At 43.8% G+C, this 15,720-nt stretch overlaps 1 protein-coding gene across 1 annotated transcript in view; it reads left to right on the top strand.

The window, feature by feature from the left end:
• Grm7 (glutamate metabotropic receptor 7) overlaps positions 1–15,720 on the top strand; it is a 567,359-nt gene that overhangs the window by 458,399 nt on the left and 93,240 nt on the right. The window contains exon 8 of the mRNA XM_042680057.1: positions 14,530–15,465. Within this exon, the coding sequence (XP_042535991.1) occupies positions 14,530–15,465 (936 nt within the window). The remainder of the gene's footprint in view (positions 1–14,529; positions 15,466–15,720) is intronic.

Consider the following 15,720-nt stretch of genomic DNA (forward strand, 5'->3'; position numbering starts at 1 on the left):
TCTTAATTCCTTCCTTTCTCTCCTATTCTTTGTCTTCTGATGTGAGAAAGTTTGTTCATCACATGCTTCCTGACTTTATTATTTGGCAATGCCCATTAGTGAGCCACAACACAGGTCCATCCAATCCTAGACTGGAACCTTGAAATCTATCAGTCCCAAGAGATCTTTTCTCTATATTAGTTACTTACCTCTCTAGCATTTTGTTATAGCTGTAGAACTATGATTTCCATACTACCCCACGCCCCAAGTCTCCAAAGCTCATTCTCACTCATGTCCATGCCACTGTCCAGTGTGGACAGTCAGCAGGTTCTTTTTTTTTTTGGGTCCGGTTGTGGGGCCTGAACTCTGGGCCTGGGCGCTGTCCCTCAGCTCTTCAGCTCAAGGCTAGCATTCTACCACTTGAGCCACAGTGCCACTTCCGGCTTTTTTTTTCTTTTTGCTTATGTGGTGCTGGGGAATCGAACCCAGGGCCTCAGGCATGCAAGGCAAGCGCTCTACCACTGAGCCACCTTCCCAGCCCAGTCAGCAGGTTCTGTAGCTGGTGTGGCATTGGAAGTACTGGGCTCAGTTTAGTCTTACACAGACCAGCCTCTTTCCACTAAAACATGCTCTCATTTCTCACTCTCCTCCCTTGTCTTTACAGTAGCAAGATGGCAAAAAGATAGGATATTGAGGCTGAAGACTCTGTGGCCTTGGAAGCATGGCCCATGTGGGTATCTAAAAGGGGACTCATTTGCCTTGGGCACCAAGGGAGTAGAGGAAGGGTACTGATTTAGGGGCAATCAGGAGAAGCAAGTCCCAGGAGCGGACTCAGGTTGGGAGTGCAGACCCTAGAGTCAGGCTGTCTGGGTCTGCTCCTCTCTCGGCCACTTGCTAGCTGCAGCCTTGTGTTGAGTTACCCAGTCTTCCAGCCCATGTTCTTGAGTCTTATGAAATGTGGGTTAGGGGAGGGCAGAGTAGCTGTGAGCGATAAATGAAGTAACTGGTGATAACCATCAAGGGCATCTATTCCCAGACCCGATCAGTTCATCCCACTAACCATTGCTGTTCAGTCTTACTGTGCTGTCATTTTCCTGACCTTTTGTATCACCTGCCATTCACAATGATGGACAGGGCTGGGTGTGGAAAGAATCCTCAGGAAGTCACTTTGTAGGTGGAATACATTCAAACTTAATAGGGATGTGAAATTGTACTTGAAAAAGCAGTGTCTGCAAATATATATATATATATATATAAATATATATATATATGTATGTATGTATGTATGTATCTTGAAGAAGGAAGAAAAAGGGGAAAAGATTACCCTAGGTTCTTCATTTTCTGTGTTTCAGGTACATAAATTTATCTTGGTGTCTGCTTTTTGGTAAACACCTAAGGAAGACATCATCTTTTGGGGTTGAATTATAAAAAAAGATTTGGAAGGCAGTCATTTGCCTAAGGATGCACAGTGGGTAATAAGAAGTGTATGTCCAGTCGCAGTTTGTATGAAAGCACAACGTAACGGCAGGCATGCAACCACAGCGAATGTCCTCTGTGCATCTGTTTATAGCAGTATAGGGACCAGCACGGGATCCACCCATCATCAGAGAATCCATCCTAAGAAGATGCTGCTTATCACTCTACAATGGAATACGGAGGAGATGGTTTAGGGTTACCTCTGCCCTCACAAGATGACACATCCACAAGCAGGACAGAGCAGCTGGCCCAGTTCAACCAAGGTGAAGGAGGGTTGAAGAAGAGCAGATGTAGCCAGGGCCTCTCCTTGATGGAGAGACCATACAAACATGGCAGGAGGGAGATAGGGAGAAGAAGACAGTGGTCAAGTAACATAGAATCCCCAGAGTGTTGAAACAGAAGGTTTACTCATGAAAACAAGAACTAAACACCAAATTAACTATACTCAGCAATTGTTAGCGACTTAAGCTCATTGCCCATCATCAAATGATTTGTAATTAGCATTCCTAAAAACAGTTCCTAAGAGCAGCATGGATATGCAAATCTCTTCTTAGTTCCCATGTAGCCATGAATTTCCAACTAAGGCTGCTCTTTTTAATCTCTGAGCACAAGCCCACGGGGGTCATAGAGTTGAAAGATGGTAGAGTGAGTGGTCCTTAGATACAAGCTGGATCAGAATTCTTATCTGAAGTGTTGAGGTGCTTAGAGCTCTTTCTCTGCCCCTTCCCCTTCGAGGGCATGAAAGAGGACGTGAAAATGAACATAAGCTAATTAGCCAAGATATTTTCACAACTGCACTAACGCACGCACAGGACTCTGGGTCAGAGTGCTGGCTAACACAGAGGTCATTAGCAAAGGTGGAAAGAAGGTAGATGGTTAGATGACTTCCTGGAATTTGAGAGAATACATCACTAAATACACTTTTTTTCAAGTCCATTGTTTTCACAGGCTGAAAGACACCAATATGTAAATAAAACTATGGACTCAGGCACTTTATACTTGAACTTGAGTCTCACACTCAACAAATGTCAGGGAACAAATCTTTTTGAGCATAATTTTAGATGAAGGTTAGTTATAGTATGTTCAGTGATAACTATATTACTGGAAGGTGTTTTTGGTAAGCTGAGCTGGAAGAAAATTTTCTCTCTACATTTCAGAGCTAAAGTAATTTTGTAAGTAAAAATACTGACCCCCCCTATCCAAAATGTAAGCTCAGTTATTGGGTTTAAATAATCGTGTATTTAATATAATTTTATCTAATTTTATTTTGAGGATTGGGCATGGTGGCATACACCTATAATCCCAGCTACTCAGGAAGTGATAGGAGAAGAATCTCACAGTCCAAGATTGGCCGTGGGCAAAGGAGAAAAAGAAAATAGAAAACAAAAGGACTAAGGGTTTGGCTGAGATGATAGAGTGTTTTCTTAGCACATATGAGGCCCTGGGTTCAATTCTAAGTATCACAATAATATTCATAATAATAATAATGGCAAGAATAAAAAGAATAATTCTGAATTGGAGCATTTGAAGGATGGGCTCCTGACACTAATATTGTACTTCTAGGATGCAAGAGAATTGTACAAGTCTGGGGGGAGAGAATCAAATAAGATGATGATGATGATGATGATGATGATGATGATGATGATGATGATGATGATGACAGCAACTCACTATTCCTCCTAGAAAGTTTACTTATCTGACTCAGACTCACACTACTTTTATCCTCATTCCACGTACTGAATAACAGAATTAGGGAATAAAATATCTCCATGGATTATAATTGCCTGAACGTTATTGATAGAGTCTACACGTTAAGCCATTATCATTTTTCAAGCCCTGGATTAAACAACTAATGACAAGGCCTTCAGAGTTAAATCCTGACTCCAAGACTTACGAATCCTGTAAAGCTGTCTGTAGGGCTGAAGAATTTTTGTACTGTTCACATGGTAACTTTTTGTTTCTATTGTTTATTGTTTTGTTTACAAAGGCACGGAGTAAGGGTGCAGTGGCTCTTTGAAGCAGTCCTCGTGAATCCTGCTCAAATGACCCTTGAAGTCTGGAGGGCTTGTTATTAAAAGCATGCCCAGGAAAGTGGATCGTTTTCTTGTAGGAAGATAGCAATTAACCCTATTGGAATTATTTTAGGGCTTATTTTTGTTGAATCAAACATCACAACATTTTGAGCTCTGAGCACATGACTGACTCATTAGAGACATGCACGGGATGGCAAGACACACTAGAAAGCACCTTTCGCCATTCTTAGTGAAGTTTTCATTGAGAGGACAAACTAGGAAGGGTCTCAAGGCTACCATGTGGTCCTTTCAAGAGGGGTGGGGCTTTCTACCCAAGATAAAAGCAGATGCCTTAGAGCATGACTGTGTGAGGCTCCAGGAGAACTTTGCTTGTTCTCGCTCCCTCTCCAGTCAGGGAGAGGTCACAGACCAAATTGTGACTGCCTTACAAACATTCTTTACTAGAGCGGCTTCCACCTCTGGAAACTATTCATTCCATGCCAGCACTTGCAAGAAAGAGACAGGAGGCTGTCAAGTTTCAGGTCAAACTAGGTTACATCCTGAGATCCTGTCTCCAAAATAAACCCAACCCATGCAAATGTGCTGGCTCTTCCCATGAACCCTCGGGTTGTCCTAGCCCAAGAAGAGAGAACTGAAAAGGGATGCTAGAATTCAGTCACAACCCTCCCTAAGTAACGCCACAGCTTCTGGAGAGGATCAGACACTGCAGGATGTTAAGATGAACCACACTGTAGATAGAAAAGAATGGCTTGTTCAGTCTTCCAGTGAATTCCAAAGCAATGGATTATAAATCAAAGAGACAGAAGCTTTGCCCAATTACAAAATCTAAATAAACGAATACACATCAACACCTCTCTGAGGTATCTGTATTGAATAGAGTAGGGGTTGATTTTTTTTTTTCCTTTTTTTTTGTGAAAATACTGTACAGAGGGGTTACAATTACATGGGCAAGGTCATTAGGGGTTGATTTTTGTTGTTATTGTTTTTGTTTTCTCAAAAGATTCTGCTACAGGCTAGGAGCATGGTGCAAATGGTAGAGCACTTGACTAGCAAGACCCAGGCCCTGAGTTAAAACCCCAGTATTCAAAATAAATGAAACCAAAATCAAGATGTGTTTTTTTTTTTAATTTTTTAATTTTTTATTCTTTTGCTGGCCATCAGTAGCTCCTGCCTGCAATCCCAGCTAGTGAAAAGGATGAGATCTGAGGATTTCAGTTAACCAGGCAAGGCAGACAAATCAGAGCTCTTATCTCCATAAAACCAGGCAAATGCCAGAAGTGGAGCTGTGGCTAGAGACACAGCCTTGAGAAGAAAAGCCAAGTGACAGTATGAGCCCCTAGATCAAGGCCCAGCACCAGTCCACACAAACACACACACACACACACACCATCACCACCACAACCACAACAGAGCTTCCGCTTTAGAAACGGTATTGGTCACAGTGATTCAAGATGAGTCTCCTGAATCATCTGTATAAAACTGTTTCTATGTTATAGTTCAAAAAGGGAACACGGAGATCCAGGGCCTAAAACCATAGAAAGGAGAGTGAAAGAACTAGCAAGAAAAAATGTTTTTAAAAAATCAAAAGCCTTTCTTGTCTCAGATGGAAACACTGCCTAATCAGCATTTCTTCCTGGCCCAGAGCATGGCTCACGCCAGGTCCCCAGGTGAGCAGGTGAAAAGCAATTTGCACCTTGTCTTGAATGTGAAACCCCAAGACGAATGTCTGAGCTGCTTAGAGAAGAAGTGGTAGTATCTTTGGTGGGAGGCCTTCTATCATTCTGGCTTATATCATTGGTCATATTCAAACTGTGACAGCTTCAGAAGGGTCTCACCAAAGAGGCAGGATGCTCAAAGGCAGAAATGAGGGAAATTCCTTTCCACTCGGAGAATTTATATCTTTAAGTATGAATCCAGAATGTTCGGCCCAGGGAGAGAATCTGCCCAAGACTCTGTCTCCCATTCTTGGTTCTGTGAAAGATTAAGTTAAAAAAAAAAAAAAAGGCTAGATAATGGTCTGAGTGCTTGAGGTTCAGGTGGAGGAGAAAGTAGAAAAATAGCAGAGAAAATGTGAAGAGATTTCCAACAATGGAGACAATGCAAGCCTGAGGTTCACTTTGGGGATTTTAAGCTTGTTGCTGAAGGCTTGGGAGAGAATGGGTGTGGAAAGCACTCTGCAATTAAAGTAATGCCCAGGGAAACGCCTCCATTTCTTCAAAGAGAAATTAAAGTACTTCCCTTTTCCAGAAGATTCCTAGGGCTGGAGGCCTAGGAATGGTGGTCTGTTTTCAAGTGACTTGAGCTCTAGATGTGTAATATGGGATCTTTCATGCCTCAGTGGGCCCTGGAATACTAGGCAGGATTGGAACCGAAGGAAATAGAATTCACATTTTCCTTCTGAGAAGGATCTGTGATATCTTCAGACAAGGAGCCATTGTGAACTACCATAGCATACACATTACCATGTTGTTCTATCTGCCCTTGTGAGTGTGCATTGAAGGAGAAAGAGATGAAGGGAAAGGAAAAAAATCTAGATAAAGAACTTTAGATAATCCTAGCCAGGGAGGTTTAACAAAAAGATAAGAAACAAAGGAAGGACCTAAAATGGGAACAATTTAGATGCACCTATGATGACTTTGGTAGATCATCATCGTAGAGAAAAAGAGGAAAAGGGTTCGTAGGAGAAGATGGACAAAGACCTTCCAATGGTAAGTTTTTGGTAATAATTCCAGTAGACAGAGATCATCACATGTCACGTGCTGAGCTCTGCATCTTTATTTTTCTCAATAGGTCTAGGCGGTATTCAACATTGTCTCCCATGCACAGACCCCTCCCCCCCCAAATTAATAATATTCAGAGTGTTTAAATCATTTGCTAAGATCCTTCTGGGAGCATTTGAACCCATGCCCATCCAATTCCAATGCTCATGTTCCTGACAACGCTGGATACCCCAAACAAAGGTGGAAGATATATGGAAAGATCTAGAAGAAGATGCATTCTGTTTTAGATTTGCAGAGTGGGAAATGCTCCTGTGATATTTAATGCCCGTGGTATTTGGCTAGAAGAATTAGAACTCTGGGGACAAGAGAGAGGAAAGAGGGGAAGGAGAAAGAAAGGGAAAGAGGTGGAAAGGAAGGGGGAGAAAAGGAAAAGAGGACTTGGGAAAAGCCATTGTAAAGTGAGTCACATAGATTAAGCCAATCATTGGAAGAGTGAGATATTCTAATAAAAAGCAATATTTAGGTAACTACTATTGCACAGGCACCATGATGGGTTTTTGTTGTTGCTGCTGCTGCTGCTGCTGTTTTTTCATACTCTGGGCCTGGGGACTGTCCCTGGGCTCCTTTTACTTAAGGGTAGCACTTACCACTTGGGCCAGAGCACCACCTCTGGCTTTTCCCGGTAGTTCATTGGAGATAAGAGTCTCACAGACGTTCCTGCCCGGGCTGACTTCAAAGCATGATCCTCAGGTCTCAGCCTGGTAAGTAGCTAAGATGGCAGGCTTGAGCAACTGGCTCCCGGCTAGGGTTTCTTATACATGGTTCATAAGCATTGTAGTCAGAACACTAACTGTTGTGTTGTCTCGTTCTGCCCCGGTCACGTTCTGCCCTGTCACGTTCTCTGGGGGTGATGAGTCAGTCCTGGAGTCCAGGAGGTGACTTTCCAGCTCACATTGTCTATTTTGAGGTGGACTTTGTTTACCAAGGGAGAACAGTAGAGACCCTCTTGTGGTAATTGTGTCCTTGGCTGCAAATTGCACATGACTTGTTTTCCTCCCCTGCTCCATAGTGGGCTAATTGTTTCCTGTTCCCTCTACCTAGCAATTGAAGGCTCCGTCTTTAATTTCTTTTTATTTCCCCTCAGGAAAATGTCAAGGACATTCACTGGATAGGTATGCATGAAATGCCCAGGAAACAGCAGAGTGCTGGTGGCCTACACAGCTGCTTACCTTTGCTATTTGGGAGGAATGAAATCTTGAGGATCACAGCTGGAGGCCAGGTCAAGTAGAAAGAGGTTTTAAGACACCCTGCCCCACAACTGTGTCTGGGAATAGTGGCACACACTCATCACCCTAAGCTGTATGGGAAGCTGACAACAGGAGGTTCAAGGTTCCAGGACAGAAAAGTCCTTGCGTGTCCATCTCTCTGGAGGGATGTGGGACGTGGTAGTATGCACCTGTAACCCCAACCAGCAAAGATGGGTAGCCTAAAGTAGGCGGATTGTAGTTTAGAGGGTGTGTGTGTGTGTGTGTGTGTGTGTGTGTGTGTGTGTGTGTGTGTGTGTGTGTGTGTGTGTGTGTACCAAAACTGGACCTTCAACTCAGGACCTTGTGTTCTTGCTTAACATTTTCACTCAAGGCTGGTGTCCTATCATTTGTACAGGTATGAAGCAAGACCCTATGTGGTTAAATGGATTAAAGCTATTTCATACTATGGAAGTGAACTAGTGGTGTGTGTGTGTGTGTGTGTGCGCGCACGCACGCGCGCATGTGTGCGGTGCCAGTATTGGAGCTTAAACTCAGGACCTTGTGTTCTTGCTTAACATTTTAATTCAAGGCTGGTACTCTACCACTTGAACCACAGCTTCACCTCTGGCTTTTTGCTGGTTAACTGGAGAAACAAATCTTGTGGATTTTTCTACTCGAGCTGGCTTCTAACCGGAATTCTCAGAACTCAGCCTCCTGAGTAGCTCAGCACTTTACATGTCCCTCTCTGATGCCCAGTAGAGAAGATATTTTACATAGTCAAGAGCAGAAGCCTAGAGAAGTCCTTACGCAGTTGCAAAGTTCACCCAATGGCATTAAGATTTCCTCCCTCATTCCAATTCTTCAGTGTATCCCCAATGTCTCTGCATACCAAAGCCATGTGGGCAATGTCAAAATACTCCCTGTTCCCATGACCCACCAGTGTCCATCACAAGTAAAAAGCATTCCGAATCATATTGTGCACACGACTTTCTTCCCAGCATCTATTAGGAAAGGTGAGTTGCTGTAATTACCCACTTTGACCACGGGAAATCTGAATTCATGAACATGTTTTATTGTGATGTAGAAATCCCCAGATTCCAGACACTACTTCATCGCTGTGCCTAAGGTTCCAAAATAAGGACTGAGTTTAAGAAAGACACTGTCACCCAATGTCTGGCTTCCTTCTTGCCGTCCTTCATATGTGCCCCCCCCACCCCCAACTCAAAGCAGCTCTTTCTAAGGATTGAAACATTCTACATTCATTCCTGTGCATTTTTTTCCTGAAAAAGTTGGAAGTTTTTTTTTTTTTTGCCCACATCAACTAGACAGAACAAATGTATTTTAATGAATAAATGACATTCTAATAGGAAAGCTTTTTGCAAATGAGCTCGTTCTATTAAAGGGTCTAATAAGTAAAAAATAATTTTGCAGAGAGTTATGCAATTCAAGTAGCAGACGGCCCCCTCTGTGGAGTAAGCTGGGGAACTTTGCAAATAGAATTTCACCAGGAGAAGAAAATGCATCTTTGGAATGGCATGATTTTACTTTAGATACAAAATGTCTGTGTGGCAAAAGGAACAGATCTCTTCTAGATAAAAATGGAGGTACTGCACAGTGTTTATTTTAAAATTTTCTGTTTGATTGGTGTGTGGGGCTGTGTGCCAGCAACTGGTTTGGCTTTATGTTAATATTCTAAGTCATCCTAATAATGCCTACGTGTCCCTGTGTAGGAGTTCTCTGTACTAAACCCCAACCTTTCCTCCAAAACCCTTAGGTGAGACAATGCTCTTACATGGCAAGCTCATTCTCCCTATTTCTGTCTGAGCCTGAAGCAATGGGGTCGAAGCTGGTTTTCTGAGTTGATATGTTCCCTGAGCATTGTCAGGAAGCCAAGTGTGTCTCATAAAGTGTGACTATAGACTGGTCACTTACCCACGTGAGAAGGGTCAGTTATGGATGAATTATTCAGTAATGTTAGTAGGTCTCCAGGTACTTTATACACAAGTCATGAAGAATGTATTCAGCAGAAGTTCTTTTGTTTTTTACTGTAAGTAGTAAATTGCTCTTGAAGAGTTGGTTAGCCATTAAGAGAAGTCTCACGTTTCATGTTCAAACTTCCACAGCACCTGCACATTGGGTGGCTACTCAAGAGGCTAAGATCTGAGAATGCTGGTTTAAAGCCAGCCTGGACAGAAAAATCCAAGAGATTCTTATCTCCTATTCACCAGCAAAAAAAGCAAAAACCAGAAGTGGAGGTATGGCTCAAGTGGTAGAACCCCAGCCTTGAATGAAAAAGCCAAGCACAAGTCCTTGAGTTCAAGATCTAGTACCAGAAAAAAAAAATCAGAGCTAAGTGGACTAGGGTTAATTTGGTGATATAATTATGCTACCCATATATTAATGCCATCAATGATGTGATGTCATCATTATGACATTGTTTTTACTGTCCTTGTTATTTGTTGTGTTTTATTTTGCTACCCTCAGAATGTGAATTTCTGTTCTTTAGACTAATGTCTTCATGGTAGCAGAATGGCTGCGACAACTCCAAACGTCATGCTTTTACACATCACAGTTCAAAAGCTGAAGAGAGTATCTCCCCCCTATATGTCCCTCCTATTAAGACTAAAGAACAACTTTCTTGGATTCTCTAATCTTATTCTGGCAATTATTGGCAGGAGCTGCTCAATTTGTTCTTGCTTAAAGAATCCATCTTTCCTCTATACAATCTGTGTGCTGGGAATTGTATTCATCTGTGTAATCAGGTGTGAAACTCTGTTCTCCTGACTCACACTAGGATCTCAACTCCATACCCCTAGTAGCCAGCTAGAGAGCCAACCACATATCAAATAACAACAGACAGTGGTTGTCCAGAAAGAAACTACCTCCTTCCCTGGAAATTTAACCCTGTATCTTCTAACCAAGATGGAATACATCCCAGACTTTGTCTAATCTTTCTGCACCTTAAATGTGGCTTCAGAGCTAACTGAAACAAAGGGTCTGTGCAGAGTCTTGGAGAATGTTTGCATTGTGCTGTGCTTCTCATTGGCTGCCCACAGACATCTGCACCATTGGTAGATCTGTATGGCTCTGAAAAAAAGAATATTGTTATAAATATCCAAATGACCCTTGGCAGATTAAAAGTTGCCCACCGGGGCAAAGTGTTCACCCCACACCCTGGCACTTCCAGCTGGACATTTCATCTTCAGACACTAAGCACCAAACTGAACTGTGTAGCCAAGGACAGATTCACACCTGCCACGTGCATGGCTTCCACATAATTCTCACCTCCGCTTCTAAAGGTGAGCTGCCACCCTCTGGGACCCTCACTAATGATGTTTGCGGGCCAAACAAGCAAATTAGACTTTCGTTCATGTGGAGCAAGAGAGACAGCTCTGTTAGTTTCATACCTACAATTACACTAAGTTGAAATCTGCTTTAAATGAACATGGAAAGCCAATTAAGTCATCAGTCAATGCAATGTTGGTAACTGGAGCTCTGGTATATATTTAGATCTGTTGTATTGATTTGGAAAAGATTTTCTGCCTTGCCAGGCATTTGATTTGATTCCAGGAGGAGGGAAAAGCAGGGTGCTATGGAGGTTTGGTGTTGGCCATAACATAAAGATGTGTAATCATCATTTGTTTTGATATTCGTGCAAGACCTGCACCTCTTCTCCCAGATCAACCACAATCATGTGGTGAACTGGCATCCACAAATCTTGGAATCAGGAAGTGGTACATTTAGTGAGTGAATTTTATTTGTTGGTTTTGTTTATTAGCCTTTTCCAGTAACAGTTCCTTGGATCTTTGGATGTGACATTTGAAAACAGTTCTATCAATAATAGCAATTAAAAAAATGTTCCTACGTCTCAAAACTGTGACATTGGTAAAGCTAAAGTGTTGTAAGGTGAATCATCCCAGAAGCCACATTTTAAAATACAGAATGGTGGAGTCTTTATTATACAGTTAACAGGCTGCAGGCTGCCAGTTGTTACAACGGCAGGCAGCATGCAAATACACATAACACAGCTAGGAAACATGTTAAAGAGGAAAGAAAGCACATGAGACACATGAGGCATGGAGTCCAGTGGCTAGATTGGCACAGGGGGCAGATCCTCAGGAAATTCCCAGTCACAGGCACTGGACTGACAGATTCAGTAGCCTATCAGCCAAGTGTCTGCCCCTGACTCCAGAGGTCTGGCCACGCCCATCACCTGGGAGGCAGGTAAAGGGGCGGGGGCTCCCTTCCCCCAGCATGAAGACAAGATGTCAGACCCTACCATCCACCATGTGGCCAATATGGCATCAGCCAGACCTGACCTCCTTACTTCAAAAGCGTATCTTTTTCCTCTCTTATTCCAAGTTGTGTCCTTAATTTGATGGCTGTGGAAGGGCTGTCAGAGACTAACAGCCTCCTAGACAGTGATGTAGAGGAAGAAATGATTATGTTTTATATTTAGCTAGATTTATTACTGCTGACTTGGGCAAATGAGTTCACTGTGAAGATTCTTGAGACTCTGGTTCAAGTTTGAATGCAACCATCACAAGGTTATAATCTTTTATGAAGTTTAATCCTTGAGCTATAGCCTTTCTTTAAAATAATCACTTGCTCTTCGATTCACACACTCAATGTAGCTCACTTTGAAATACTAAAAGCTTTGTGCCGTTTTTGCGATGGTATCTTACGTTAACCAAGTGTTCAAATTCCAATATGGCAAGTTGTTTTCTTTCTTGTCATCTCCTAAGAAGTATTGACTATAAAAGAGAAGTGTCTCAGATTTTGCTGTGCCTTTCTAATCTTTTTTGTTGTTAATTGTATTAAAATGTTATTAAAATTGTGTTAAAATTTTAATAGTGTAAGTACGGAGAAACGTGGCCACATTTCTCCATTGGGATCTACCTATTTTGTTAAATAGTTTGTTAACTGTTCATCTTTTGTAACTTGAGGATACCCAAACTCTGCACTTCACCCATGTATCAATCAGGACTGGTGGTTGCAAGGAACAGAAATGGAAGTCATAGTAGTTTAGCCCAGATGCGTCTGCTGGTTTATGTAATGGTGTAGCCATGGCAATACCTCATCAAGACACAGCTACAGTCAAGAGCGCAAGCTGCTTCACCAGCAATCTTCCCCTTGCTATTCTGATTTCCTCTGTGTAGGCTTATTTCTCTGACACGTTTTCTTTCTTTTTTTTTTCTAACCATGAGTACCACCCACCATATGTCCTGAAAACATCGGGTATTTCAGTAAAAAAAAAAAAAAAAAAAGTTATAGAATTAAATTAAATTCTATAAGGGCCAATGGACCAAAAAACATTTCTGTCTCAAAGAGTGGAAGAGTATGAGGAGCTGCAAAAGGGGGGTCTTTCTTGGGCAATGTTGGGATTTGTTAGGACGGCACAATCCAGACTTGGGAACGGGACTTCCCAAACTGTGGTCACCACTCAGCTCCATGCTTTGTTTGTGTAGTCACATCACAGAGAACCTCCACCACATACTAACTCTGCAGGCCTGGCGCGTTGCATGCATCTGGGAACTTACTGCAGTGTGAACCCCACAGCAAGCACACAGGAAAGTGAGCTGAAGCACTGATGGCTGGCAAGAGGAAGAGCAGCTGTGCCAGCAAGGGGGAAGAGGCCACCCCGATGGGAGTTTAGCCCAGTGACGAGGTTTTCCTCAGTGTCCAGTGTCCAATGCCCTTGATTCTTAGAATTCTTCTGCTTTTGGTGCTCCCTGGGAAACCCAATTCCTCAAATTCAGTAAACATGCTTTCATTGTCCCCTGGGATACAGTGATATCATTTACATTCCATCTCCAAAGAGGTGGCTGGCCAATCTTGTGAGTGTTCCAGACCTTATGCGTTTCTTATCAGGTGCTGCCTGAATGCTTGGATACTCTAACGGTGTTTAAGCCTTTAGTCAAGAGTGTAACTGTTCCCCTGTGGTACACAGATACACAGATCATCTTCCAAAAGCACTCAGTGAAAACGGCAAGCGTTATAGGGGATTTTGTAGAGCATGTGTATGTGTGTGTGTGTGCACATATGCGCGTGTGCACGCTTGTATGTGTGTTGTTGTTTTGCTGAAGCCTGGATTTGAACTCAGGTCTTTGTGCCTACTAAGCTTGTTTGGCTGGTGCTCCACCACTTGAGCCACTCCACCCAGCCTTGACTTTTTGTTGGTTATTTTGGAGATGAAGTCTTCAAGGGTTTTCTAACCAGGCTCGCTTAGAACCACAATCCTCTGACTTCAGTCTCCTGATTAACTAGAATTATACGTGTGAATCATCAGTGCCCAGCTGGAGTTCTGCAGTCATTTTAAGAAGGTGTCAGCATTGCAATTTTATCAAACATAATTCTTAAAGAATGTTTTAAAAGAAGGCATCTAGTCAGGGAGAGGAGTAATATTCACATCACTCGTGGTTGTGTTGTGTTCTGTGAAGTTGATTTGGGATGGTGGCACTTTCTATCCAGGAAGAGGCAGTAGAGCAGCAGAGTACATGTTCATACTTTTTCATTTACTCAAAAGAATCCTCTAGGCAGGGCACCGGTGGCTCACATCTGTCACCCTAGCTACTCAAGAGCCTGAGATCTGAGGATCATGACTTGAAACCATGCCCAGGCAGAAAATCCATGAGATTCTACATCCAATTAACGACCAAAACACCAGAAGTGTAAACACACACGCGCGCACATACACACACACACACACACACAATGTATCCTCTGGGCACTGATTAACACTTCAGACCCCAAAGCTCACTTTCAGGATACTACCATTTGAGAGGTCCCAGAAAGGAACAGAGCCTGTCATTCAATTCCTGTCTCCATCCAACCCAACTCTTCAATGCATTTGGGACACACTACCCTGGTGAAGATGGGACCTTCCCCAGGTCAAGATCAAATCGCAGTTGGGAGAGTTTACCAGGGAGAGGGCCGTAGGCGGTCTCACTTCACCACACCCCTGGTGTGAGCTGCTTTTACACCGTGGTGCTGTTGGGGGGGGGATGAGGGGGGAGCTGCTCCTCTTTTGGACTAAGCTACCCTGTGTTGCCTTCTCTGTCTCTCGCGCTGTAGATAGAAGACCTGCAGTGGGGGAGAGGTGTCCGGGAGATCCCCTCCTCCGTGTGCACACTGCCCTGCAAACCTGGCCAGAGGAAGAAGACCCAGAAAGGCACCCCATGCTGCTGGACGTGTGAGCCCTGTGACGGATACCAGTACCAGTTTGATGAGATGACCTGCCAGCACTGTCCCTACGACCAGAGGCCCAACGAGAACCGGACAGGCTGTCAGAACATCCCCATCATCAAGCTGGAGTGGCACTCTCCCTGGGCGGTCATCCCCGTCTTCCTGGCCATGTTGGGCATCATCGCCACCATCTTCGTCATGGCCACCTTCATCCGTTACAACGACACACCCATCGTCCGGGCATCCGGGCGCGAGCTCAGCTACGTGCTGCTGACCGGCATCTTCCTGTGCTACATCATCACCTTCCTGATGATCGCCAAGCCCGACGTGGCCGTCTGCTCCTTCCGACGAGTCTTCCTGGGCTTGGGGATGTGCATCAGCTATGCGGCCCTGTTGACCAAAACCAATCGGATTTATCGCATCTTTGAGCAAGGTAAGAAATCGGTGACCGCCCCCCGGCTCATCAGCCCCACGTCCCAGCTGGCCATCACGTCCAGCTTGATATCCGTGCAGCTCCTTGGGGTTTTCATTTGGTTTGGCGTCGACCCGCCCAACATCATCGTAGACTATGATGAGCACAAGACCATGAACCCGGAGCAGGCCAGGGGCGTGCTCAAATGCGACATCAGCGATCTGCAAATCATTTGCTCCTTGGGGTACAGTATCCTCCTCATGGTGACCTGTACAGTGTATGCCATCAAGACTCGGGGCGTCCCGGAGAACTTCAACGAGGCCAAGCCCATCGGCTTCACCATGTACACCACGTGTATAGTGTGGCTGGCCTTCATTCCGATTTTTTTCGGGACAGCGCAGTCAGCAGAAAAGGTAAGTGCAAATGAACGAGCAGCCCTTCCAACGGTTTTAGAAAGATGGTGGCTAGCTGGGTGCCCTGTGGCTCAGGATGATAATTCCTAGCTACTCTTGAGGTGGAGGACTAAGCATCACAGTTTGAAGCCAAGAGCAAGGCAGTCTATGAGAGTCTTACCACCAAATAACCAGCAAAGAGCCACAAGTAGAGCTGTGGCTCAAGTGGTAGAGCTACCAACCTTGAGAAAAACAAAACAACTAAGGAACCATATC

Source organism: Dipodomys spectabilis, unplaced genomic scaffold (assembly GCF_019054845.1).
Source record: "Dipodomys spectabilis isolate Male_0828 unplaced genomic scaffold, ASM1905484v1 ptg000054l, whole genome shotgun sequence".
Taxonomy (NCBI): domain Eukaryota; kingdom Metazoa; phylum Chordata; class Mammalia; order Rodentia; family Heteromyidae; genus Dipodomys; species Dipodomys spectabilis.